Source organism: Sebastes fasciatus, chromosome 4 (assembly GCF_043250625.1).
Source record: "Sebastes fasciatus isolate fSebFas1 chromosome 4, fSebFas1.pri, whole genome shotgun sequence".
In the NCBI taxonomy this organism is placed as follows: Eukaryota; Metazoa; Chordata; class Actinopteri; order Perciformes; family Sebastidae; genus Sebastes; species Sebastes fasciatus.
The window spans coordinates 14756023-14782202 of record NC_133798.1 but is presented as its reverse complement, the minus strand read 5'-3'; the positions used below and the strand labels follow the sequence as shown (position 1 = coordinate 14782202).

The following is a 26180-nucleotide window of genomic DNA, read 5'->3' as shown; positions in this document are numbered from 1 at the left end:
GCAACATGGCTAAAAATATGTCCAACGCGACAACAATTATGAGTGGTCACAACATGCAGGTTGTACATTTTGAGTACAATGATAATAAAATGGAACTGATGGCCGGAGTTAAATAAAATCCCATCTGTAATAAACCTTAGTTTTTGTTTAATACAAGTAGAAAATACTATAGTGGTTACAGATACAGATACAGATACAGAGAGCTTTATTTATCCCCGAAGGGCAATTCAGTTTCTGCAGTCCACCGAAACATATACACACATTCATACTGCACAATCATCATTGACAGAGGGAACACAGTAGGTGGCATATGGGGAGGTGCAGAACAATAAAAGTACAAGATTAAAAATTAAAAATCTTCGCAATAAAAACAATGAATACAAGAATAAAAACGAGACGAGATAAAAGAATAACGGAATAAATAAATAATTAGAATAGAATAAAGTAGTACTTTAAAGTAGAATAAAGTAGCTATAGCACTAGTCGTAATGATAGAAGACGACTACTAGCAGTGCTATCAGTTAAATTGTGGTAGAAATGGTAGCAATAGTAATGGCAGCACAACAAGCTGAAAACAGAACATATTATCACGGTATAAACTTGATAACTTGTAAGCAAACAATTGCCTAATGCACATCCAGCAACAGCCCGGTTGCACAAAAAGGCATGTGAATGATGCGATAATGCGCAAGGCAAAAGCATGTAATAAGAACGCCGTTCTTGCTTGAGGCGTGTCATTTTCACGCCATGTGGTCTGTACTGACTGCAAATGCATCTGCGAGAATATGCTACGCTCAGAGCTAGTGACGTAGAATAAAAAGTGAGAAAGACCGTTTATGGTGGGCGGCAGGGCAGGTGGATGTGTCCAACAAACACAAGACTTTCAACCAGGAGGCTGGTGTTCGAGACCGATGTTTTGATTTGTAAGTTACGTTAGTGATGTTTGTCATGTGTTTTGTAGCGACGTTTCCATTTTATGTTTTCGGTACTTATATTAAGTTGTTTCTGTACATATTTTACTTAGTTTACGTACCTAATCCAAGGCCAACCATGAGTTTTTTCCTAAACTAAGTGGTTTTGTTGCCTAAACCTAAGCGAGTGGTTTTGTTGCCCCCTGCTGGTAAGCTACTGCACCTTCATACACACATGAAGTATTCACGCGAGGCAAAACATGACACTGACATGCTATCCTCTGGTGGACAGGCAGGTCTATTACACACTTTGGCATGATATCGGGTTGCCAGCGGATACGGAGAAACATCCACACTCATTTAGAGTCATATATGTCGCTTAGAAATGTAATTTTAAGCTCTGTTTTGGTCTCCACCAACTCTGGGAGAAATATCTGAGTCTTTAGCTGCTAATTGCTCCACTATGTTCACCAGCTAGTTGCTAACTTTGTGTGAATGTTTACTACTGAGCAGGTAGCATAAGGAAGATTTATCAGTATTGTTCGGCTAAAAGCAGCTGAGGTTAAAAAAGGACACCGATGAGAGCTTTGGGAGTGAACTAGAACAGTGAAGTTGAACTAAATTGTAAAATCCAGCTGGCAATCAGTACTGACATTGGACAGTCCAAATAAAGAGTAGAAATTTAGATTCCGCTTTGTGGTTGAGTTACATAGTTGAATAGGCCTTTCACACAGAAGACGCTGGGGTGTGTCTATAGCAGGAGAGGCACAGGTGGAACTGAATACCTTAATGATTGCTCAATCAAGCCAGCATGTTCAATACCAGAGCCTGTCAACTGGAACTCTTAAATGGAGCAGAGCCATCAGTTATGTCATTAATTATACCTGTGATTTATCATGCTATGACAAATCAAAATGTCTGCAGTGAAAGAGGTCTGTTACATATTTTAAAAATCAGAGATGTTGATGGTACTTCTGGTAAAAACTCACGAGATGCACTATTACTCCGGCCTCATCAAACCTGCTACTGCCAAAAGCTTAATTTATGTGACAGAGGTGTAAGTATAACCCGCCTTTAGGAGAAGAAGGAAGTGGGATGACTAAAGACTGAAATAAGAGGAAATCCTGTTTGTCATGGCTCAAGGGTCTTTCCCAAGGAGCAGAGGAGCTCACAATGGTCCTCTCTGTCCACACGCCGCCCTGAGACTGAGCACAGTGGCAACCTTTTGCCAAAAAGGCTACGGTTATGTTGGAGGTCAGCATTAATCAAATTAGACAGCGCACTTAAAATGCAGCGCAAGCACACTTCAGCAATGTAAACACTGGCATTTTACACAGACTACATATGGATGGACCTGCTATGGACATCTGGGACCTTATCCATAAAAAAGGTTCCTTAATCTTTAACACCCTCGATGTGTAATTTATTTGCCAAAATAAGCTGAATTTACATATTTAGTAGTAGTATTTATTGAGGCTTTTAATTTGCAAGAAAAGAAGAAGAAGAAGACAACTTTTTTTCTTCAATCACAACTTTAAAAGCGGCTTTAGTTTTGAATCAGGAGGAAAAAATGTGTCCAAGGACCATTCGCAAATCCGGTTTGAAAGCCGGGAGTTTCCCATTACATTTCATACTCACTCCAAAACGTAATCTATTTAAGTACAGTATATTGGAAACACTTTCCCATGAATGAAAAGACATATTATTATAATGTTTTGTGAACCAGTGTGTACTTTAAAATGTAATTCTGCTCCTTGTGCTCCAGACAGGAAGACCAAATGATGTCATCTCCTACGGATGTCGTCTTTAATGAACGCACTGCACACAGACACCCAGCAGTATGTTAAAAACATACACATCTCCTGGACCAATTGCTAAAACATGGGCGCAGATGTCTGGCTTTGTCCCCACGAGGTACGCGGATGTGTGTGTTCGCAGCAGTTCAAGGTGGGGGTGTGACCAGTGTGAGCTGTGGGAACAGGAGTTTGCGGTGTAGGTTTACACAACCCCAGAGGAAACTTGAAGAAATGACTCCAGCAGGAGAGATGGAGGCAGAGATTAGGATGTCAGGTCGGAACATTAAATTGTGAAAACTGAGATCTTGCCTGATAAAACTGGTTCCACATGCTGTTGAAACTGAGAAATATTTGATGAGCTAGTGCAGTGGCTGCGCATGTATGCATACTGATAGCAGTACAATATCTACACACACACACACACACACACACAGAGGAGTCTTTCACAGCGGTTCGGTCCACACAATCCCTGTTGCACTGAAACAGAATCCCTTTTCTTCAGTCAACGGTCGTCAAGTGTGTGTGCGCGCGGAGCCGTGTGTCGACTATCTGTGCCAGAGGACAAGGGGCAGGGGCTGGGGCGAGGATGGAGATGTTTGGGGGGTGTAGCGGACATGAAGGGTGGGTGGATTGTTGGGTAATGAGTCACTGGAGCCTCCTTCAAAGCCCGAACTCCCCCTCCAACACCCGAGCAGGGAGGTCCACTGGAATCTGGGCCTGTGGATGGAAGAGCTGAGTGGGCAGGCCTCATACAGTGTGCATACACATGGATGACAGTACACACATAAACACACTTCTTGTCTCTTTCTAACTAGGGTCAGGATCTTGCCACAGAGGATGTGGCCCCTGCAACAAAAGGCTTCTACGGTAGAAAATCCATATGTACAGTGTGTACTTGTGTCTGTAAGTGCAATTTATCATCTTTCCAGAGTGAATGTCTGTGTGTGTGTGTGCGTGTGTGTGTGTGTGTGTGTGTGTGTGTGAATTGCTTAACCGATTCATTTTTTTCTAAACTCCCGTGGAAATTCTGGTTTGTCAAGTAAGATATTTTATGGTTTCGTCTGTAACTTCCTTATTCTAATGTCACTCTCTCGTGTTTGTTTGAAACAACAACAACAAACCGCCGGCAACAACCTCCCCTGTGTCTCATCTCTGTGTTAATGCCGACGATGATCCCGGTAGCAGTATGACGTCTGTATAGGATTTCAAACACACACACACACACACGTGTACACGCCAGCTGTGACCTCTTGTCACAGCTTTCACTCTCCTGTTTATTAGATCATGAGCAACTGTTTGACTGATGGGTGGAGATGAAAAGAGACGAGGAAGAGGTGGCACGAAAGAATGATTGCAAATCAGAGGGTTATCAGAGCAATCACACTTCCGTGATCTAACTGACCGATGCTGAAAGGACAAAACAATGAGAGACAGACAGGAAGCAGGAAGCGGAGATCAGTCGACAGTAGATTTGAACGTATGCAAACAAGATATACAGAGGGATCAAACATAATCTTGGCACTGCTACACTCCATATGCAACTATATTTAGATACCATACATCCTCATGCGGCGGCAGAATTGCAAGTATGCATGCCATATAGGTCAAAGGTCACTCCTTGTGACACCGCAGTTGATAAATGTTTAAGGGATGTAATAAAAATGATCGATCCCTCTCTTCTCAGAGTAATATATACCCTCTTTTTGTGTTTGACCAGACAGGACATGATGGCCTATTTTTTTCCTATGAAGGATTGATGTTACAGTGAGGTGGTGATGGGGCGTGTAGCGGTAAATCCCCTCTGTGCGAGCGTGTGTTTGTCTCGTTAAACCGTGGGACGGGCCGAGTGCTCCGGGACAAGACTAGACAAGAGCTGCAGCTCTACATGGAAACCCTACAGGCGGGCAGCATCGCCGCCGTGGCAACAAATCAAAGCGTGACACTGCACAACCGGTAATAGCTGTATTTGAAGGTTATGTAATTGCTGCTGGGTCGTGATTTTATTACATTAGAACTTTAGAAACTGTTCATTATCACACCTCAGATTGTTCACCTCAACTCTGGAGGTTGCATCATGGGAGTTAAAAGAAGATCCTCTCTGAATCCTGCTCAGCCTTTGTTTTAACAGGTCATTTCTATACCTGTCTGCACAAGACGACCACCCCGTGTCCTTTTCCTCGCATTTACACCACATGCCGTGGGCAGTTGGCACAGCAACAGACAGGCAGGGAATTGCTGCAGCCTCCCCAACAAATCGGTACTCGCCTTTAAGGGTTTTCCTGCTCCAGTGAAATTTAATGATTCAGCCTTTGAATCATCAAACGGCAAGTTTAATGAGTCGATTTAGAGGAAACCAAAAAGTTTGAGTTAGGTTTCATTATCTCATCAGAGAGAGGAGATGGTCAGGCTCAGTGTATACTAATGAAATATACAAAGGCAGACAGATTATCACACACTGAAGTTTAGAGTGCTGTAGTCCCAAGACCCAAATTCACAACTCATACATTATTGGATTAAATGACATAAAACTGAATCATAAACCTGAGGGCTTTATCCTGACTCTGACATGTGTTAACCCTAACAGTTGAGACAAGAGAAGATTAGAATCAAATCAAAAACGACTGTAAGGACTTAAAAACATCCAAAACACTCATCAGATGACTTTGAACACTATTGTTTTCACTTGAGTAAAATGATCTTGTTTTCTTTTTATTTAGGAGCAGTGTGCTGCTGTGAAGCGCCCGGGGAGCAACTTGGGGTTGAGTGTCTCGCCCAAGGACACGCAGACAGAGGAAGCCAGGGTTTGAACCGCCAATCTGGTGATTAAAGGTCAACCCGCTCTACCTCCTGAGCCACAGCTGTGAAACCATCTGATCTCGTGCAGCACAGATAAAGAGATAGACACATGACACACATTGCCTCAGGGTGCACCAGACTACCAAACTCTCTGTACTCTCTGAGAGGCAAGTCCAGACAAATTCTCCGTCGCTGCCTCCCTCTTGCATATTCGGGACGGGTCTGTGCTGCAAAAGAGTGGCAACCCACAGAGCAAACATCCGACCTGACTCCTGCTGCCCTTCAGACAAAAACAAGCAGCACACGCCTCGGTGCAGTTGGCCTCTCACTCACTTACCTGGGGAGAAAAGACAGAGGAGGAGAGGGTTGGGAGGCCATGGATCATAGAGAGAGAATAAAAGGATTATTTTTGTCTAAATATGGCTCAGTGCTAAAGCTAAAAATGCAGCTACTCAAAATGATTTCTTAAAAGAATCTTATGCCCATTATAGGAAAACATTTAAGTTAGAATTAGACATCTTAATTACTGATATTGCATAATGTGATCAGTTTCAAATTGAAAGGTATAGTTCAATATTTTGGGAATTGCGTGTGCAGGTGATACGAGCGCACAGAACAGTAACCGAGAGTGGAAAAGCATCCTCGCAAGGGAGCATTTCTGCTCTTTGTGCACAAATGCGGCCCCGAGCTTCAGAGGTGCTGGTAGACAGATTATGTCACAGAGCCAGGCTCGCTGTTTCCCCGTCTTTGTGCTAAGCTAACCGTGTCTTAATCAAGAAAGTGAACAAACGTGTTTCTCAAAAGGTCAAACTGTTCCTTTTAAACTTTCAGCAATGACAAATGATTCTCCCCCAGGGCATTTGAGAAACATTTTGACTGACGTATAGAGAAAATAAATGTTTGAAAAATGAATTAAGTTGATGTCATATTCCTCCACTTCCATCTGACTCAGTGTTGTTTTAATGTTCCCCTCAGTGTGTTCATGGATGCTGGCAGTGTGTGGATTCTGTGTTTTGAGCAGTTTACGCTTTTCGCTTGTCCAGTGCCAGGAGAAGTAAACACACACCGACACACATGGAGACAAAGAGGGATGCAGGGCAGGGAAACTGTTACAAACTCCGGCACACAGACTGAAAGGAACCTCCTTTGATGGAGTGCTTACCGCTTGTAAAATAAACACACACGCACACTTTCCTCTGGCCTAATTTGGATCGTCACTCCTTCCGTCAGCCCTACACACAGTCGGACAACACAATGGTCCAGTGTGCACCCACTCAGAGATCCAGCTAACTGGAGAATAGAAACAAACCACGTGGGAGGAGATTACCCCTTGATCTTTACCCTGCTACCAATCTGCCCACTCTGCTTGCTGCTTCGATAGAAAATAAGACACGTGACTGTTTTGTTAAGATTTGGGTTGGTATGGGGATGGTAGAAGAGTGCATTTGCTAGTTTAGATCCATAGTTTGATCTGAGCTGCTTTGGTTTGGTCATAGATATTCAAGGTGACACAATGAGGAAATGTTTGGGTTCAATCCCCTGGCTTTATCAGATACTTGAGTCAGATCTTAAATTAAAGCCATTTCATTAATTTGCTTTCAAGGTTGCCTTAAGACAACATTTATAGTACAATGTGTCATTGCTGCAGGCTGCATTTATGTCTAGACTAAATTAATGTAATGTAAAAGTATTTCTCCATGTTCTTGAGGAAAGAACTTACATCCTCACAACTTTTGAGAAAGAAGACACTTTAGAAATTAAGTTTACTTCACAATTGTGCCAATGAATTACATATTTTAATAGTTTTTCAAGCTATTCTATTGTCCCGATTTTCTCTCCCAATCATTAATACAAAATCATATAAAAGAAGCTACAAAAATACAGACATCCAATTAAGTTTTATAATTTTTATTAAGAACGTCAAAAAAAGTCAAAGTATAGTATGATGGAAAATAAGTCATAGTATAGTATGTCAAAAAAATAAGTCATAGTACAGTATGACGAAAAAAAGTCATAGTATAGCATGTAAAAAAAAGACCAAAAGTCATATTATGGTATGTCGAAAAAATACAAAATAGTCAATGTACAGTATGTCAAAAAAATAAAAAAGTTGCATTACAGTATGTCTAAAAAAACGAAGGAAAGTCATAGTATAGTATGTCGAAATTTAAAAAAAAAAGTCATAGTATAGTATATCGAAAAAAATTCATGTTATAGTATGTTCAAAAAATCAAAAAACTCATAGTATAGTATGTCAAATATATGAAAAAAGTCATAGCATAGTATATACTTTTTTTTTTAAACGTCATAGTATACTATGTCGAAAAAATAAATAGGTCATAGTATAGTAAGTTGAAAAAAGGTCAAAGTATAGTATGTCGAAAAAATAAGTCATAGTCATAGTATGTTTAAAAAATAAGTCATAGTATAGTATGTCAAACATTTTTTTTAAAAAGTCATGGTATACTGTAGTATGTCGAAAAAAATCGAAGTCATAGTATGTTATGTCAAAACATTTTTTAAAAAGTCATAGTATAGTGTGTTGAAAAAATTAAAAAAAATGTCATTAAGTGTCTAAAAAATGTCATATTACAGTAAGTCGAAAAAAATAAAAAGTGTCTTAGTAAAGCATGTTGAAAATAAAATAATGGTAGAGTATGTTGAAAAAATAAAGTCAAAGTATAGTATGTCGAAAAAATTAAAAATATCATAGTAAAATAAGTCAAAAATAATGAAAAATTCATAGTATACTCTAGTATGTCGAAAAAAATAAATGTCATAGTATAGTATGTCGAAATAATTTTAAAAAGTCATAGTATAGTATGTCGAAAAAAAAGTCATAGTATAGTGTAACGAAAAAAATAAAAAAATATCATTAAGTGTCTAAAAAATGTCATAGTACAGCATGTCGAAAAAAAATCATGGTAGAGTATGTTGAAAGAATAAAGTCATAGTAAAGTATGTTGAAAAAAAGTCATAGTATAGTATGTAAAAAAAATAAAATAAAAGTCATAGTATAGTATGTAAAAAAATAAATAAAATCATAGTATAGTATGTAAAAAAATAAATAAAAAATGTCATAGTATAGTATGTCGAAGAAATAAGAAATCTCATAGTACAGTATGTCAAAAAAAAAAAAAATCTTAGTATAGTATGTCGAAAAAAAGTCATAGTATAGTATATCGAAAAAATAAAAGTTATATTATATTATGTCGAAAAAATTGAAAAGAAGTCATAGTATAGTATGTCTAAAAACTTTTAAAAGTCATAGAATAGCATGTCGAAAAGTCAGTGTAGTACGTAAAAAAATGTTTAAGTATAGTATGATGGAAAAAAAAGTCAGTTTAGCATGACGGAAAAATAAGCAAGTTATATTATATTATGTCGAAAAAAATGAAAAAACATCATAGTATAGTATGTCGAATTTTTTTTAAGTCATAAAATAGTATGTCGAAAAAAGTCATATTGTAGTACGTAAAAAAGTCACAGTATAGTATGTTGAAAAATAAAGTCACAGTATAGTATGTCGAAAAAAAAAAGTCATAGTACATTATGTGAAAAATAATGAGTCATAGTATACTGTAGCTTGTCGAAAACAAAATTTCATAGTATATTATGTCGAAAAAATAAAAAAAGTCATAGTATAGTATGTCGAAAAAAGTCATTGTAGTGTGTCGAAAAAAAAGAAATGTCAAAGTATGTCGAAAAAAAAGAAAATGTCATAGTATAGTATGTCGAAAAAAAGTCAGTATAGTATGTTGAAAAAAAAGTCAGTGTGTCTAAAAAATAAAACATTTTTTATCAAGTGTCTAAAAAATGTCATAGTACAGTATGTCGAAAAACAATTAAAAAGAAGTCATAGTATAAAGTATGACTTTTTTCGACATACTATACTGACTTTTTAAATGTTTTCGACATAATATACTATGACTTATTTTTTTGACATACTACAATATACTATGACTTTTTTCATTATTTTTGACATACTATACTATGACTTTTTTATTTTTTATACATTCTATACTATGATTTAAAAAAAAAAAATTCGACACACTATACCATGAATTCTTTTCGACATACTATTCTATGACTTTTTTTTTTTAAATACTTTTTTTTACTTCTTTACCGATCATAGATGTTGTATGTTAATAGCCTATACTTGAACATCAGTCATTCTACAGACCTCCTAAACATAATCTGGTTACCCCCACCGGGGATTAAATCTGTGTGTGTGGCAGAGATGTTGATCCATGTGGCGTCTGCCAAGAGATTTTCACCTGCTCAGGTTCAACTCTAAGGCCAGTGAGAGGGCTCTGTGGTTACTGTGTCAACCACTCATCACAATTCTCGTGTAGTTTGCACAAAAATGTTACCACCTACGTTGTTGTGTCTTGTGTCTGAGCTACTGTTGGTGTCTTTGTTGTATTTAGGGAAGGATTGTCACCTGTAGTTGCCTTCTAGTTTTTCTAGTCCAACTTTTTCTGTCATTTGTACCCAGTGGTGGGAGAAGTATTCAAACCATTTACTTGAGTAAAAGAAGCAATGCCAAAGTATAAAAATACAAGTAAAAGTCACACATTCAAAATGCTCCTGGAGTAAAAGCACAGAAGTATTAGCAGCAAAATGTAGTTAAAGTATCCAAAGCAAAACTACTCAAAATGCAGAGCGGCTACTGCCGGTGTTATCCTATTATGATTATTGGATCATAATTACTTTTGTATTAATATGTAAGCAATATTTAATTAATGTTGTCATTAGTCAAAGTGGAGCTAATTTGAACTACTTCATATACCTTTGGTCGTTTAATCTGTAACAAAGGATTCATTTTATAAACTGATTATATGTTTTGTGTTTTAAGTCTTAATTTGAAAAGTAACTATAGCTCAAATAAATGTTGTGAGGTGAAACATAGTGAAGTACAAAGTAGCAACAGAATGGAAATACTCAAGTAAAGTACAAATACTTGAGTAAATGCACTTAGTTACTTTCCACCACTGTTTGTACCCAACGCCTGGAAGATTTTTCAGCTTTACTGCTGCAGTCTAGTTAGTAAAGGGAAATCACTTCACTGGGTTAACAGTCCCAGTTTGGAGACCTCAGTTTACCCACATCAACATCTCCCTCTAGTGGAGACTGTTGATTACAGAGGAAAAGTGTAAAGTGAAGTATTTCTCATTGTCATAAACACCAGTGGATACTTTCTTTTCTATTATATGACATGAATTAGAACCAAGGGCAGTGACAGGGTTAAAATGTTTTACTGTAGTGCTACAGTACGCAACAGGTATGAATGAAAACATCGGGCAACATCATGTTCTCTGTAGTTTCGTTCCATATGACAAAAATATCTGGCATGTAGAATCCCCACAACATGGCAGTAGAGTAGAAAACAGGTAAAGAATGAAAAGAACAGACAAATTAAGGTGTAAATAAAAGCATTCAAAGAGTCGACTTCCTTCTTGTGCTCTCTGATTCTCTCCCATTGGGTAGATCAGTACTGGCAATGGAGACTGAAATTCAGGGGTTAAAAACCAGTAAAAACCGAGATCACAGATCTGGCTTTGTATAGCACAACCATTAATGGCTTACTCGCACACATGTGCTCCTTCACACATACACACACACACACACGCACACACACACACACAGACGTACAATATGACGAACCCATACAACCCTGGGAGAGCGATTGTCGCCCCTGGTCTCCGTCCTCCAAGCTCAATTAGATTAGGAAAGTCAAGGTTAATCACCCAATAAATACATTCTGAAATCTCTTTTTGAAACACGGACCTCAAGACAAATATATACAAATTGATTAAAAGAAAACAAAAAACTCATTACTAAGTGTTTACATCTTAAAAACAGTCACTTGAACGTGGTGTGGACAAAGATGCACACGCAAACCCCTTCTATTAGGCCAAAATATTCGAATTTTTTTCTTGTATTTCCCCTCTATCCCGTCCTCCACACGCTGCTCCTCTATGTAACTGATTGTACACACTAGTGTCGTGGTCTAGACCGAAAGCAGTGCTATGCTATTATCCCTTCTGTTACAGCACTACAGGCACACAAATACAAAGACACTCTGTTTGGCTCTCTGCCCTGCCTCATTCCCATTATCCATCCTTCCTACGTGTCACTACAAACACACACAGTGCTCCCTGTAAACAAGTACTCTTTGTCCTCTCGGATTATAAATACTGTTTTGGTAAAATCATCATCATTAAAAGACGAGACGGAGTGTATTTGAGCGTACATCGATACAAAACACACAGAATTGCACTGTTGGAAGATATTCCTTCTTCGTTTGTCGTGTTTTTTCTTCTTCTTTTTTTGGCTTCAGCGTTAAGGCCCAAATCTGGAGAGGAAGGGGAATAGGAGAAGTCCAAGCGGTGATCTGCCTGCGCCCATAGGGCCTATTGTACTGTAGGTACGGACGACACACATACAGGCACACGAACAGATAAACAGTATTGCAGGGCAATATAAAAAGATACTTGGGAATGGTGAAACATCCTCTTTGTCTTCTTTTTGCAAAAATCATTCGTCATCTTCATCATACATTTCATCTTCTTAGCCGTGCTTGTCTCTCATCCCTCCTTTCCTGTCCAAAGTGCGTGGGTGCCGGTGCTATTTCAGTCTGGCTACACTATGGGGTGCTGTTCCTCTCTGCAGATGACTGACAGGCGGTGGCTGTGGCTGTGTTTATTGCTTTAATGTCCGTGCTCCTCCCCTCTCAGAGGAAACAAAAAGGGACAAAGTTGCCCTCTTAACACTGATCTGAGGTCTCCGCCCTCATCTGCTGATTGGAGTCTGTGCTTTTTGGAGGGATCTGGTGCCAGATCAGTGCCAAAGGGAAACTCCTCCCTGAGGAACGGGCTCAGGTGAAGACGTAGTTGAGGAGGAGCTGAGAGAGGAGCAGGACGCAGAGGATGAGACAGTGACGGCCCGTTAGCGACACGGTGTCGTCTGACGCCCTCTGACGAGTCATCTGACGACTCAGAGCCGCCAGGTTCCTACAGGGAGCGAGAAGGGTCGGGGGAACAAGTGGTTAACAATGCTCAGCGGGAATTAAGTCTAACAATGTGAAACTATCACAATAAAACACACAAATCTGTCAAAAACAAGACTCATACAATGAAAAACTGAAATGATCCATTATTATTTTATATACGTATGGATGTTCTTTGTTACAGAAGCACTAACACCATTTTGTATTCATCCAATAGTGGATATCAATGTGTGAATTTCTGATTCTACTTTTGAATGCATATCATAAAATGTCAAGTCTTACACGATCCTTACCCTAAACTTATACACGACTGTTTACATACAACTGTTTCAATTTGAAATTCAAACATATTCAAGGTCTGACCTCTAAAAGGAACAGTGTGTAGCATTTACTGTAGAGGGAACTACTGGCAGAAATATAATAGTAATAAGTATGTTTTCATTAGTGTATAATCACCTGAAAATAAGAATCGTTGTGTTTTCGTTACCTTAGAATGAGCCACAAATGTGTGTGTATATGCACATAATAAGTGTTATTCTTACCTCTGGATGTCCTGCTGTGTTTTCTGTATGGATGTGACGGAGGCCTCTATCATGGCGATGTCCTTCACCTCTTTATTGCACCGTGCACACTGGTTGGAGAATCCTAGGCACATGACATGTGAGAACAAGAAGAATAAGACTTGTGTAGCGCAATTTCAGATTTTGTTAGTTTTCAATTAACTTTTTTTTATTTCGTTTTGAATGTGAATGTGTGTGTGTGTGTGTGTTTGTGCACCTCACCTTCATTGTCTGAGGACTCGTGTGTTGGTTCTGGTGTGGTGCTACTGCTCTCAGTGTTCTGGCTGCAGCTGGACGGCTGGCTGCTGGCCTTCCTTCGTTTCCCATTCATCTCAGCCTGAGAGGAGGCAGACAAGCGTTAAGTGTAAATTCAATCGTCACTAGGTTTGGGAACCAAAACTCTGCTCCAAATTAGAACCAAATCCAAAATGCCAAAAACCGGTACCCGGTGCTTTCTGGACTGGATGACGCTGTGCAAAGTGATACATTTTGTTTTTGTTTTGTCTAGGCACTATGGAAAGATTAATTAGGGTTGTGAACACACAGTCTGGGTAAGGCCATGCGCCATGGACCGCCGGTTTTCTTCTCCACTCTCTCACTCCACACAGCGGCTCCGCTACTCTTATAACACCCGTCATCATTCTCAACCCAGTTGTATGTTTTTCTCCAGCACGCAATGAATGTTATAAAGTGAACTGTGAATATTAATTATTGCGATTTTTAGGTTGTAGCGGGCTCAGTTTTAAAGCTAGTGTGAAGATACTGGTATCGCCCGGCATATGAAACCAAAAAACCTAAGGAATCCATTGGTACCAACCATGTCATACTAGCTTGTCGTGAGGGAGGTTAAATAAGGCTCAAAACTTATGCAAAATATTGGCGAGGAAAAACTGTCATGGCCATTTTCAAGATATGTGAATGAAAATGGGTTCTATGTGTACCCACGAGTCTCCCCTTTACAGACATGCCCACTTTATGATAATCACATGCAGTTTGGGGCAAGTCATAGTCAAGTCAGCACACTGACACACTGACAACTGTTGTTGTCTGTTGGGCTGCAGTTTGCCATGTTATGATTTGAGCATATTTTTTATACTAAATGCAGTACCTGTGAGGGTTTCTGGACAATATTTGCTGTTGTTAATTGATTTCCAATAATAAATGCATACATACATTCACATAGAGCAAGCATATTTGTCCACTCCCATGTTGATAAGAATATTAAATACTTGACAAATCTCCCTTTAAGATTCAGTTTGAACAGATAAAAAAAATGTGCAATCAATTTTTAACTATATATATATATATATATATATATATATCAATAAGAATATGACCTGTTTAGACAGTGATTTTGTAGTACCTAAAGATCATGTGCAGTCTGGCCTGACAGGAAGCAGTGCAGCTTTCCTTTTGATGAAATGTCAATGACACACTCATCAATAATAGATCAACATAGCTCTAGTTTGGAGGTGTGTGATTGGTCTGGCTAACCTTCTGTTGGCTTGCCCAGCTGTGGCTGTAGGAGAGTCCGTTGTGTTGCCTCTGGCTTTTCTCGTGCGTCTGAACCACTCCGTCCTTCTCAAACTGAACCAGACAGCGCTCAGGGTCCCACGCCCGTGTGCTGCCAAACAGGACAATATAATGAGCTGTCGGTGCAGTGTAATTTAAATGTGAACATGTCATCATTTCCACAATTTTCCTCTCCTTACTCTACAGCTCAATCCTTGTTATACTGACCTAAAATCTAAACTAAAAAAGGCAGAACAGTGTGTGCCATCTCCTGTGTTTTATTTGCTTGGTGTCAGTGTGTTCATACTCCATGTGCCTGTAGGTCCACTCGGAGGTGACTGGGTCCTGATGGAAAAGCCGTGAGAGCCAGGGTTTGTCTCCTCTGTCCCTGGCCTCTCCCCGCTGAGCTTCCTCCAGCACAAACTTCTCCTGGGTGGCCCGCATCTGGTCCCGATCCATGATGGCACTGGTCACATGCTGCCACAACCTGTCAAGAGCACGTTGAAATCACATGAGCATGGGGCATGCATATTGTACAAGTAAGTATCACCTAAATCAGCAGTAGTTTTCTAATTGTTAGCTTGTGATGTGGTCACAGATATTTCTCACAGCAGACATTTTAACCTTGTCAAGCACAGATGTGGCTAATAACATTACTAATGGCTGCATTCCATTTAGGTGACCCAGGTCCAGAGCCCTGGTATTGAGCATATTGGCTCACTGATGTAACATACTCACTGACCTAAACGGATACCATTATTAAAAGGTGCTAAATTCGATATCCAGAGCATTATTATAGCATAGATATAGAGGAGTAATGTCTACCTGAGCAGAGAATGAAGTCTCGCTCCCGTCGTGTGTGTTGTAATCCGAGGTTCTCCTTTGTTGACATAGCCAGGCCGGCTGGCCGTGCTTTTAGTACATGTTGGTGCCCTACTGGCTCTTCCCAACCAACGGCAGCGTCATGGAAGCATAACACCCACCCTCTGGTTCCCCCTCAAATCTCTGTCAGCACTTTCGCTGTTGTTTGCACTGTTAGCACCGTTAGATAGGCTCCCAATCCCGTATTTAATATCTTTAATGTTTGTTAATTAAGCCTGTGTTTTACTTGCAAGATGTATGCTGCGAGAAATGAGATGTTCATTTCCTCAAATTAACAACATTCAAATTATAGATAATGATTGATATACATACATAGGTGACGTATGAATTAAGCATGTGTGGTTTACCTTTCAGACTCAAACTCTCCCTGCTGGTCTATTTGAACCACTTGTCTCTTGAGGCGGCTGCTGCGAATGTCTGAGCTCGGGTTCCACAACGTCTCCTGCTGGCCCGATCGCTTCTCATTAATGAACACCTCATTGTCCTGAATACAGCAAAGGCAACAACATGTTCAGTCCAATCCTATCCCACTGGAAAATATGTATATTCATTTCCAGAGTGTAAAATGATGAAGCTCATGTTGAAACCTTTCGATACTTTCTTACTTTTACGGATCCTTCAGCCCTCTAAACGGACTCCTCTACTTCATCTGTCTCCGAACTGCTCCTAAATCCTCTAATTACCAATTCTGCCTCTAATTACAACAGAGATTGACTGAATACTGAGTGGCAGTGAGAAAGTGGCAGAGAGGGATGCTGAAAGATGAACTTAAGAGGGAGATAGAGATGGCAGGCAGGGGGATAGAAACTGGATAAAAGCTCTCACCCAGTGTCCATCAACGGTGGCCAGTAGCTCCTCTCCCACCAAGATCTTCCCGCTGATCTGATTCACAGAGCAGGCTCCTCCGAGGAAAGGCTGCAATCAAAGTGTAAAGATGTTTACCAAAACTGTTGTTATCTCAGAATGTATAGTATCAACTGCTGACAAGTCAAGCAACTATTATAATCATAAATACATTTACAAATATTACTGATGTTTGTATACCTTGAGTTTGAACTCCAGCTCTGTGAAACATTTTGTTTTCTCACACTCGATGGTGACCTTCCCACCCAGCTCTAGTGTCATGGTGCCGTACAGGATACCTACAGGAGGCACAGGTACAGTATTACAGCATCAGATCAACAGCACATCAATGAACAGAATGTAGATGAGGAGAACAACTAAACCCCGGTGGAAGTCCACAGATAAATCACATCATTCCCTGTGTTGACGTGAGGTGAGGAATATAATTTATGATCTAGGCACTTGCAGTGAGTGCAGTCCTTGACTGGACTGTGAGACAAGATAAAGACGGTAATTTACAACATACCCATGTACACTCTGAGAATAAGCGGAAACCCGACCCGACTTAAGATTCCACCCATCATCCATCTCTAATCTTGGCTGTCTGCCATGTGAGAGTTCACGTTCAGAGCAGAGCAGGGTGCTATTTAATTTCCAGTAGCTCAGACACATTGGCGCCGACAGATGGCTGCAAAAGTTACAGCCACGGAAGATGAGTTTAGGGTGTTAACCTCATGTGCTGGAGCTGTGTTTGGTAATTTAAGTGTGACCATGAGGAGCTTAGCAACAAACAGCCAAGGTCAGTTGAGTGCGGCAGGAACTACAAACTAAAATCATTCAGGAAAAAAAGGCAAACATGTTCTGTAATGATTCTTTGTTGTAACACCGTGTCTACACAGGAGGTGTAGCGTGAACAGCAGCAGCAGCTTCAGTGCTCCATCTGTGTCTACATAAGATGCATTCAGCCCAACACACAATTAGTGTAGTTACGCACATAAACAGGAAGAAAATAGACTTTAAGTGTAAAAGTATGCGTCGGCTGGTGTTAAGCATGAGCCGTTACGCCGTGTGTGTAGATAGATCGTAAGCTCTGTGCATACTGGACACAAGTACTCAGAGTAGCAGGAGTCAGATTTCACACACTTGGACGAGAGAAAGTTGAAAGACGATGGCGGAGGTTTTGGTGTCGAAGCGAAAAGCAAAAGAGCCTATTTGACAACATTTCGGATTTAAACTCAATGCTATAAGGGAACCATAACATTAATGAGGCAATCGCCGTGCAAAGGACGGAGCGGTCACAGCTGGTGTGCGCAGCGCAGCAGTGCCGAGTGGTAACCTGCGGCCCGGCAGCAAAAGCTCGACCGGAGAGGCCAGAAACGCAGCCATCCAACGTTAAAGATCAAAGTTACCGCTCTACATATATTGAGCGTCATCTTTACTTGTAAAATGTCCGGTACAATTGGTAACACCAGTGTTGTCACAAGTTTATTAACCTGTGGGAAAAGGTCCTCACTGTGACATCCCTAGAGCAGACTAATTGCTTGTGAATTCCACCTATTAAACTGAACTTAGCTTTTAACATCCTAAATTGTTAATGAGTAGTTGATGAGTAGTGCCAGAGGTCTCTTTAGATGCAAGGCACCTCATAGATCCACATGCACTCGTTCACTCACAATATCCCATCTGCCCCCGAGAAACTACATGACATTCAGTTTTCCAAGCCACCCAACTACATCCTATCTTTTCTATAATACATAGCGTCCTTATTGTCTGTGACCGTGCGTGTCCTTGGTTTAATTTACTTACTTAAATCTACAGTACAGTACTTAACATATTCCAACCATGTAATTAGCTGGCAAATGGATCCAATAGTATTCAAGGGGACAGTGAAGGTGACTGTTTCGTTCTGAATTAACAAAATTGGATTGTTATTAACATAACAGGATTAAGAGGTACAGCAACACCAAAAATCCTCCCTTAAGTGTCTAAAGGATGTATAGCATTAAATAGCATATTAAGGAGATTTGGGAACCAACTGCCAATGTTAACATAGCAACAAGGACATGGACAGAGTAATTAATGGTCATCAATGTTTATTTTAGGTCTATTACCTTTGCAGTGCGCGTACGGCATGGTGATGACATACTCCTCGTCCCTGCCCAGGAACAGCAGCCTGGCTTTACCTTCTAGGATAGCTGACAGAGAGTTACCTACAACAGCAGGAGAGAGAGGCACTTGATTAAAGAACACAAGAATCAATTCTCCTTGTAGATCCCCCTTAGCTTATACTGACATTGAAGTCATTTGTCGTGCCTCAAAGCAGAAATGTGCAATTTATCTTGAGATGCATGGACTACAGGATCAAACCTGTGCCCACATTGTTGTGTCCTTGACTGACTATAAATGTGTGTGTATTGGTGACATTGGACAAACAGATTACAGAACAGATTATTATGTTGTGTACCATAAAACTTGGATTTGGCCAGGATGCTACCACTGATAGAAAAACCATCCTTCCTATTGCAGACATAAAAGGCAGAGATGGGCGGATGGTGGGACACCTGGTAGAGGAAAGAGACAGAGAGACATTTGAGCAGCAGTGTGAGAAAAAGAGGTGTCAGGACACCCTCTAGCACATATAAATTTTACACTTGCTGCATTTCACAGGTGTGCGCTCTGTCAGTTTGCTGAATTGTGCGAATATATTTCACACAAGGGATGAATCGCGTCCTGTGCATTTACACATTCGAGCTGTAAATGTGGTTTCACCTGTTCAGCTATGTAGAAAGTGCAGCTGTCGGTTTGAGGATGAAGCCAGCAGCAGCGAAATGTTTCCCCCAGGATTGGGTTGTAAGGCTTCTTCAGACCCTGCAAACACATACATACACATTAGTATCAGTGACACTTAACCAATACCTGGTGGTGAGGACCAATTACATTGCAGATGATTACTGGATCAAACTGGTCTCATCGATGCCATTTAAAAAGCTAAGTCACGGATAATAAGCATCACCATGGAACACATTACCTCTTGTCTGGACTCAATAATTCAGCAGTAAAGGTGTAATGGTACGTGTATTCGTATTGAACCGTTCGGTACAGGATGTTCAGTTCAGTAAGCGTCATCCTTTCTGTACCCAAACAGCTCTTTATGTCTACTACACACACAGAAATTCTGGAGCGCGAGTTTTAACTGGAAAGTTTTGGCAGTGCACCAGTTGTTGTCAGATGTAGGATGCTAGTTGGTTTAGCCGGTTTAATCAAGCTCAATGGAAAATGATTTGTGTCAAACTGTATCTGTTTGAAGTGTATCAGTATCTGTTGATACACTTCAAACATTTACTTTACAAAGGCATGACCCGAATGTGTCAATTAGCAACAAAAACAAGACCGGACGACGAGTCCGCCTCCGCACACAGCGTTCAGGCAGCCTCAAGTCAAATTTTCAAATCACATTTGAATTATATAGCACATTTCATACGGCAGGCAAAGACTCAGTGTGCTTCAAATAAACAGGCAAACATCATAAATGACCTATAAGATAAGAAAGTATTACAGTAAAAGGGGAATAAGATAAGGTTATTATTATTAATAAAAACTGAGTAATAATAATAATACTGAGTCTAATATAAAAGTTGTACCTGTTAAACACACACTATACACAATTAAAAGCTTGCGAAAAACATATGTTTTCAAGTCTGCTTTTAAAAGACGAATCACAAGTGTTTGGCTCACAAGGTTTTACCGACAGGGGAGTTAACGAAGAGTGATTCTGTTGCCTTAAAGCCTTGGGACCTACTAAAATAATCTCTGCTTTGTCCTCGTTTAGCTGTAAATACATTTTGGCATTCTAATATTTAATAACAGCAATGTATTTAATTAGGTCATTCCCCGGGCTAAGATAGTTGGCAGAATTAATGACTGTACCAAAGCAATAACTACTGCTATAAGAGTGTTTATCACACTCAATCGTAGACAATACAGAATTAAAACATGGTCAAAGTTTTTTAAGCCCGCTATAACGTGCCTTCACGTGTGCATTTTAGTCAGTCAGTTGTGCCTGCCCTGTATAAACAAGCGCTTGTAGATGTCCTAATAATGATTGTGGTTATCAAGTTTCTACCCTTTCATCTCCAGTGAGCATCCTAGAGGTAGTAAGTGCAAAAAAGTGTTGAGCGAGCCCAGTTGAATCTACAGGCGTTATCTGCTGGCTCATGTTTGGTGTTTTCCTGCCACTGAGGAAATAAATTCCTAACGAGTGGAAACAAGTGGGAAGAGTCTCCTGACGTTTTAACTGCAGAAATCGACCCAGGACAGAGTCATTTGTCGAGCGGCCAAGTAATACCGTTTCACAGCATGTCATGTTAGAAGATGGTGAGCCCAAAAAGGGCAGTCTGAAAACTGCTAGCACTCAGAGAAAATTGCCCAGTGCTCCCAAAAACGACTGCAAGAGCCAGACAGGAGAGTGTGAATGTGTGACTGAAAAACAGAGTGGAGAAATGACCATTTACAGAGCTGTTATTCCGCTGAAAGCTACGGCAATCACCGGGTGAATCCATGGAATTTGAAGGACCACTAAGCTATAGTATAGACCACTAAGCTATAGTATAGTATAGTATAGTACTGAATAATAATAATTAATTCATACTACTTTATTATTAGGATTATTACGAGTATTAGAGAGGTAATTACACTATACAGTAGCTGCCTAACAATCGTCTTTAAAAAGTCTTTATCCAAAAACAGGTGTTTCATCTTATAATCGGGGTTGTCCTATATTTGGGCTACTATGATAACAACAAGCCATCTGGTATAACAGTGATAAAATCTTACCTTGGGCTTCTTGTAGAAGCCAGACAAGTACCATCTCAACACCTGCTTGATCCGACCGTATGCACTCTCCTCCAGTGTAGCTCTGTGCCGGGAAAGATGGTGAGGGAGACACAATTATGACAAGAAAAGCAGACGGATAATAATTCCAGTCTTCATCTGACTTTGAAGGTAAATGCTAAAATGTGCACGCTCTTATGGACACACACACACACACACACACACGAACAGACACAGTATAGTGACTTTAAGTGACTGACTGTGAGAGCAGATCAGCGTGGTAGTAGTAGTCAGACAGCTTGTCCAGGAAAGAGCGGGGCTCCAGGATGAAGGTGGGCAGCACCACCTTGGACAGGTCCATGCCCGGCCGCAGTTGCTTCAGCAGGGTCCAGATCAGACCCTTGTTCTCCTCTGATACAGTCTCCACCTGGGACGCCTCCCCAACCTTAAGTAACACAGACAGACACGAGTGCACATGAGTGAGTGGACCTTATAGTCACATTGATGGCTCTCCGGTCAGAGACCTGGGTTGCATTTTTAGACATTTTGCGATATTCTGAGTATTGCAATAAGATATATTGTGATGTATTGCGATTTATTACTTTTTTTCAACTGCAAATAATGCAATTTGTCAACATCTGTTTTATCTGTTAAGATACAGATTTCACACTGTTCATCTCAGAGTTTTCATTCACATATCTTGAGGTGAGAGGTCAAGGGACCTCTTTGAAAATGGCCATGCCAGTTTTTCCTCGCCAAAATTTAGCACAACTTTGGAGCGCTATTTAGCGTTCTTCCTAACAGGCTAACATGACATGGTTGGCACCATTGATACGGTATTGATTCCTTCTAGTTTCTTCACTCTAGCTTTAAGACTGAGCCTGCAACAACATCTGAAAGACAGAATAGCGTCCGTATGATTGTTAAGATGTTTATAGTTTATATAATAAAAGATCGACGTCTGTGTATTGATACAATATTGCCACGCAAAATATCACGTTACTATGCTGTATTGATTGTTCCCCCCACCACTACTGAAGATGCATTTGTTTTTACATTGTCTTGCTGCCTTTTTGAACATAAAAAGGTCAAAACTGCTGCGAGGGAACTGTAAGAAAACAAGACAAGGCGGAGCTCCCTACATAAATACTCTCAACTGTAAACTCAGCTCCTCACCTCAGCCATCTCCTCTGTGCTCTGCTCTACATAGGCTGTGGCCTGTGGCCCCGGGGACAGGTCGTCTGATTGGTCCATGTCGCTCTCCTCTGTCAGCCTTCCACCGTTCTCATTGGCCGTTGTGTCCCAGTCATCATGAGCCTCGCGCTCTGATTTGTCTGAAAAGCCGTCATGCTCCATGTGATGATTGCCCAGCAGCACACTGTCATTCAACCTGGCAGTAACAGAAGAGAAGTGAACATCAAGGTTAGGATTATATTAAACAACCCTGATATTTAACCGTTTTAGTGCTACTGCATGTCCAGCTTAGACAAACCTCTTCTGGAAATGATGTAATAAATTACAGATGAAGAATAATTACAAGATTTAATGAGGTAGTTCCCCCGTAAAAAAAAAAACGTGTGCTGATCTTTGACAGGTTATATCTTAATCAATTAGAACTGGTATCATAAGTGGCTCTCATAATGTCAGCAGGTCATTAACAGGGATGATTCAATTGAGTGTGGAAGCTTGGGGAGGTTTTAATGACCGTGACAAGACATTAAAGATGAGCAATGTCACATGACATTACAAATATCTTATTTAATTTTACTTCAGTGCTGCCAAAGCTTTGATGATTGCCGCTCCAGTAAGGCAATCTATAAACAGCTCAGACATGACGCAGACTTCCGAGAAAAAAACCTCTTTAAATGTGTATTGAATCTGTGGTCGAATTTTTATCCTCCTGCTCACGGCTATGATGAGTAAGCCCACTGCCCACTTTTAAAAGCTATCCACATATCCACTATAATGACCTGGCTGACCTGGAGGGCCTGGATGTATTTAGTAAATCTGACCTGTCTGGTTGCCAGGACTACCAGACCACACCACCTCATCCTTCTTATCCCCCTCCCATATACCTGGTCTGAATGCGACTGACAAGGTAATGTATGCATATGCATGTACTTAACACATACACACACACACACACACACATACTGTACATGTACGCACACACACACGCCGATTCATCATTTTCTCAATGTGGAATGTTCCAGTCTTGGACACATGATACCCAGACCTCAGATCTGTCAGCACTTTACCACAAAGAAAAAGGGAAACACAGTAAAGAAAGTCATGCATCAGCCTGTGAATAGCCAAAGAAAAGGAGAAGTGAGAATGAGGGAAGGAAAGAGGGAGGGGCGCGGTGAAATCGATAGCTAATAGGGAACATCATGGTTCCAATCCTACAGCCATTTTACAAGTCAGACAGCGGACGTCTGTGTACTCCGGTGGATGCACACATCTAAAACATTTAAAGGAAAATGAAAGCAGATCTTAATCATATGCATACTCAAATCTTTTTAAATCAGATATTTGACTAACAAATACAGTCAAACATGAGCACACTGGAGGATAATTGTAGTGTGTCATGAGCTTTCAAAACCACATTCTGTGATGGGATTATGGTCACAGAAAAGAGCTTATTTGCCCAAACAACAACGGAAAACAGTTCAACTGTCAACATGCCTGAGGGCTCGTCAGACGAGAACAGTCACATTCCTGCACACTCTGTGAATCACTAATCGACCAGTAACGTTATTTATTAACTCAAACACGCACTGGAACAGAGGCGTCTTTCCTTACCTCAAAGACATACAGCGTACAGACAAACTCTTCCTCAGGAATCAAAACACCACCGATGAAGTTACCAGTAAATCCAAACACAAGGGCAGACTCTCCTTATCTCCTCTCCCCTCCCGTGCGTGCGTAAATGTTTTTAATCTAGTGACTAAAAAAAGGTGCAGTTTTCTTTCCTCGACTCCGGCACACCTGCTTCCTGAATGTGTGTGAGTGTGCAGATTTCTGTCTGTGTGCCAATGTGTGTGCAGGTTTGCAACGGCTGTGACGCCGCCGTCTCTTTCTGGGTGGTGTATGGTTCTCTTTCTACTTCATCTTCCTGCTCCTCTGTCAGTCATGTGATTGTAAGGGCTGCTGTGATTGGCTGGGAGAGGAGCAGGAGAGGAGGGAGAGCTGGGATGGGTGGCTAGAGGGAGTGTACAGCCGTGGAGGAGGGGTGGGGAGGAAAGGGGGGGATGGGGAGGAAAGGGATGTCTAATGTAGAATGTAAACAGCACACCAACAGCAACGCAGCACTTTAGAGAGGAAACGGGAAAATGACTATGAGAGATACCAACATGTATAAAGAACAAAGGTTGCATTTAAAGATTTGGTGTGGCTGATTTTGTTACACAACAAGTGGAGCATGAAAACACAAAAACATCCACATTATTTCCCCTCCTTATCACATTCATTTGGTTCCAAGTTCAGAGTTCAGTACAGCCACAGTCTCCAATTGTCCACCAGCTAATGGGTGTTAACTGCCTTGCAAATTAGCAAATTAAATGCTGAGGAACAACTACCTGTTCTATTTCATTCTTACTGACCGCCAGAGGACGGTGCTTTAGCACTGGATATCTCCATCTCGCATATGCGCAGGTCGAGTAATTATACCAACAAAGTCACCTGTGACCGTGTGATGACGTATGGCGCATGCCCCAGTATAAAACCCCTACGTCATCACGCAATCTGTTCCTTCTATCTTCTCGCCAGCGAGTACACTGGAAGCAGGTCAATCTGGCTCGTCGCTTGTAGCTTCGTAACCTGAGGGTTGGTGCCTCGTTTTTACGTCCACCAGAGGCTGCGACAAGCTTATATTGAAAGAAAGAAAGGAAAAAAAAAAAAAAAAAACTTTATTGTTTTCGGCGAACGGACGGCGGTGTTTCACCGTTACGGTTTGTGCTGAACTAACGTTACTATCCAGGTGAGTAGCCGGCGGCTCGCCGGACCCACCTGGTCCTTTTCCTGTGTTGTTAGCTCTCTGCTCTCGGAGGAATGCGACATCAACAGTGAGTACATTGTTTGAATCAGTTAAAGCTACTGCATGATAGCTGAGCTACTGCATGATAGCTTTTGTTTACAGCCATGTTAAATTAAGCAGACAGTGCCTGAGTGCGCTGCTGCCATATGATAGCTTTGTTTAAAGCGTGGTTAAGTTATCGGCCAGTGCCTGAGTGTGCTGTTGCCGTATGATTGCTTTTATTTAAAGCCTTGTTAGGTTAAGCAGACAGTGCATGAGTGCGCTGCTTCCATATGATAACTTTTGTTTAAAGCCTTGTTAAGTTGATCGCTTGTTAAGTTCATCGGCCAGTGCCTGAGTGCGCTGCTGCCGTATGAGTGCTTTTGTTTAAAGCGTTTCAGAGGCACGCTCCGCCACGGTAGCAGCCTAGCTTGTGTGTAGAACAGCGGCACTGTGTTTTCGCTGTTGCCAGCTGGCATAGTAAGATAATTGTGTACTGTTGAGTTCGACAGTAGCTGTTAATAGTGACAGCATAGTATTAGCTGTGTACTAATATTGTGGATGACATGTTGGGCTCGCATGTCTGTAACACCTGTATGGCCCCCCTCCACACTGAGGATGGCCATGATCAGTGCCCTGCCTGTCTGGGGATTGAACACCTCAGGGCAGGTGTCTCTGACAACCCCTGTATGTGCTGTAGCTTTATGCCACTGTCTGTGAGAATGGCTAGAATTGCAGAGATAGGTGGTGATACTGGGCTGGCCCCTGCTAGTGGGCCTGCAGACCCAACAACATCTAAGAGACGCAGGGCGGTCTCACGTGGTCCACCAAAAAGACTCAAAAGAGTGGACACTTTAGCTCTCAAAGTCGGCAGTCTGTCATCAGAGTTTACCCAGATTAAAGAGCTCCTGTTCAATCTCCAGCCTGTTAATAGGAGGCCAGTTACCGGTGGTGACTCCGCCACAAGGGACTCGCCTTCTCAGGATGATGATGATGATGATGTACTATCAACTGCAGCCTCCT

At 41.0% G+C, this 26180-nt stretch overlaps 1 protein-coding gene across 5 annotated transcripts in view; it reads right to left on the bottom strand.

Moving 5' to 3' along the window:
• Positions 1-10745: 10745 nt before the first annotated feature.
• Positions 10746-26180, bottom strand: part of osbpl5 (oxysterol binding protein-like 5) — a 62926-nt gene continuing 47491 nt past the window's right edge. For all 5 annotated transcript variants that reach the window (XM_074632228.1, XM_074632225.1, XM_074632227.1 and 2 more), the window contains 14 exons: positions 22319-22532; positions 21403-21587; positions 21146-21227; positions 19082-19180; positions 18777-18873; positions 18424-18522; positions 16514-16611; positions 16295-16384; positions 15817-15953; positions 14895-15074; positions 14570-14699; positions 13298-13412; positions 13058-13160; positions 10746-12519 (listed from right to left, as the gene is read on the bottom strand). In XM_074632228.1, the coding sequence (XP_074488329.1) occupies positions 12384-12519; positions 13058-13160; positions 13298-13412; positions 14570-14699; positions 14895-15074; positions 15817-15953; positions 16295-16384; positions 16514-16611; positions 18424-18522; positions 18777-18873; positions 19082-19180; positions 21146-21227; positions 21403-21587; positions 22319-22532 (1765 nt within the window). In that variant the 3' untranslated portion in view covers positions 10746-12383. The remainder of the gene's footprint in view (positions 12520-13057; positions 13161-13297; positions 13413-14569; positions 14700-14894; positions 15075-15816; positions 15954-16294; positions 16385-16513; positions 16612-18423; positions 18523-18776; positions 18874-19081; positions 19181-21145; positions 21228-21402; positions 21588-22318; positions 22533-26180) is intronic.